At 37.4% G+C, this 960-nt stretch overlaps 1 protein-coding gene across 1 annotated transcript in view; it reads right to left on the bottom strand.

The window, feature by feature from the left end:
- LOC106466562 (probable G-protein coupled receptor 83) overlaps positions 1 to 960 on the bottom strand; it is a 26,963-nt gene that overhangs the window by 9,963 nt on the left and 16,040 nt on the right. Inside the window, exon 3 of the mRNA XM_022394597.1 lies at positions 324 to 479. Coding sequence (XP_022250305.1) covers positions 324 to 479 — 156 coding nt within the window. The remainder of the gene's footprint in view (positions 1 to 323; positions 480 to 960) is intronic.

Below are 960 nucleotides of genomic sequence, written 5' to 3'. Positions count from 1 at the left end.
CAAAGAGTTGGAGGCGGGTGCGAAAGATAGCCTTAGTAGCCTTGGGAAAAACAAACAAAAATTAGAATATCACATCCATTTTCATCCCCCTCTCCAGTGGCACAGCGACATGTCTGCGGACTTACAACGCTAGAAACCGGGTTTCGATACCCGTTGTGGGCAGAGCACAGCTAGCCCATTGTGTAGCTTTGCGCTGAACAACAAACAAACAAGTTTTTTTCAAAATCTCGATGTATCTTAGTAGTTTTTATTGTAAAGTCTTTAACTGAAACCGAGTATGTTTTGGTTTCTGTACAAATTGGAAACAAATTCATCTTACAAACCTTGAATTTGGTTTTCAGATGACGCTCGTCTCTAGTGACGTCAGCGTTTCCAGGAGCATTGTGTTTCCACATTTTCCATCCTATGCTAGAGTATGTGAATGTCATCACCACCAGAGGGAGCACAAACGTTACGATGAAGACTGTCACGGTGTATATCTAATAGAAGAATAAAGTCTTACGATGATTAACATTATAATTTAATTTTAGATATTTCTAAAAAGAATATCATATAACTGTAAAATATTTTAATCGGATCTGATCTCCAGGGATGGGCAACCATAGAAGTGGAACACTATCGTACACATCTTCACTGTTATGATACACACATATTGCACTCAAAGTGCGTCATTTGTATAGTTTGAGCTGCAACTTCAAACCAACCATTTATGAGCGATGTAAAAAATATTTTATAATACCTACATGTATATTTATAATTATAATTTTCTCTTGAATACAAAAGTTAAAGTGGAGTGTAGTCATCACGGATAAAAGTCAGTGTTGAATGAAGTCATGATGGGCAAAGTCAGTGTTGATTGAAGTCATGATGGGCAAAGTCACTGTTGATTGAAGTCATGATGGGCAAAGTCAGTGTTGATTGAAGTCATGATGGGTAAAGTCAGTGTTGATTGAAGTCATG

The sequence above is a fragment of the Limulus polyphemus genome, unplaced genomic scaffold (genome assembly GCF_000517525.1).
Source record: "Limulus polyphemus unplaced genomic scaffold, Limulus_polyphemus-2.1.2 Scaffold2304, whole genome shotgun sequence".
NCBI lineage: Eukaryota > Metazoa > Arthropoda > Merostomata > Xiphosura > Limulidae > Limulus > Limulus polyphemus.
The sequence above is the reverse complement of the archived record's forward strand: the minus strand, read 5'-3'. Positions and strand labels throughout refer to the sequence as shown.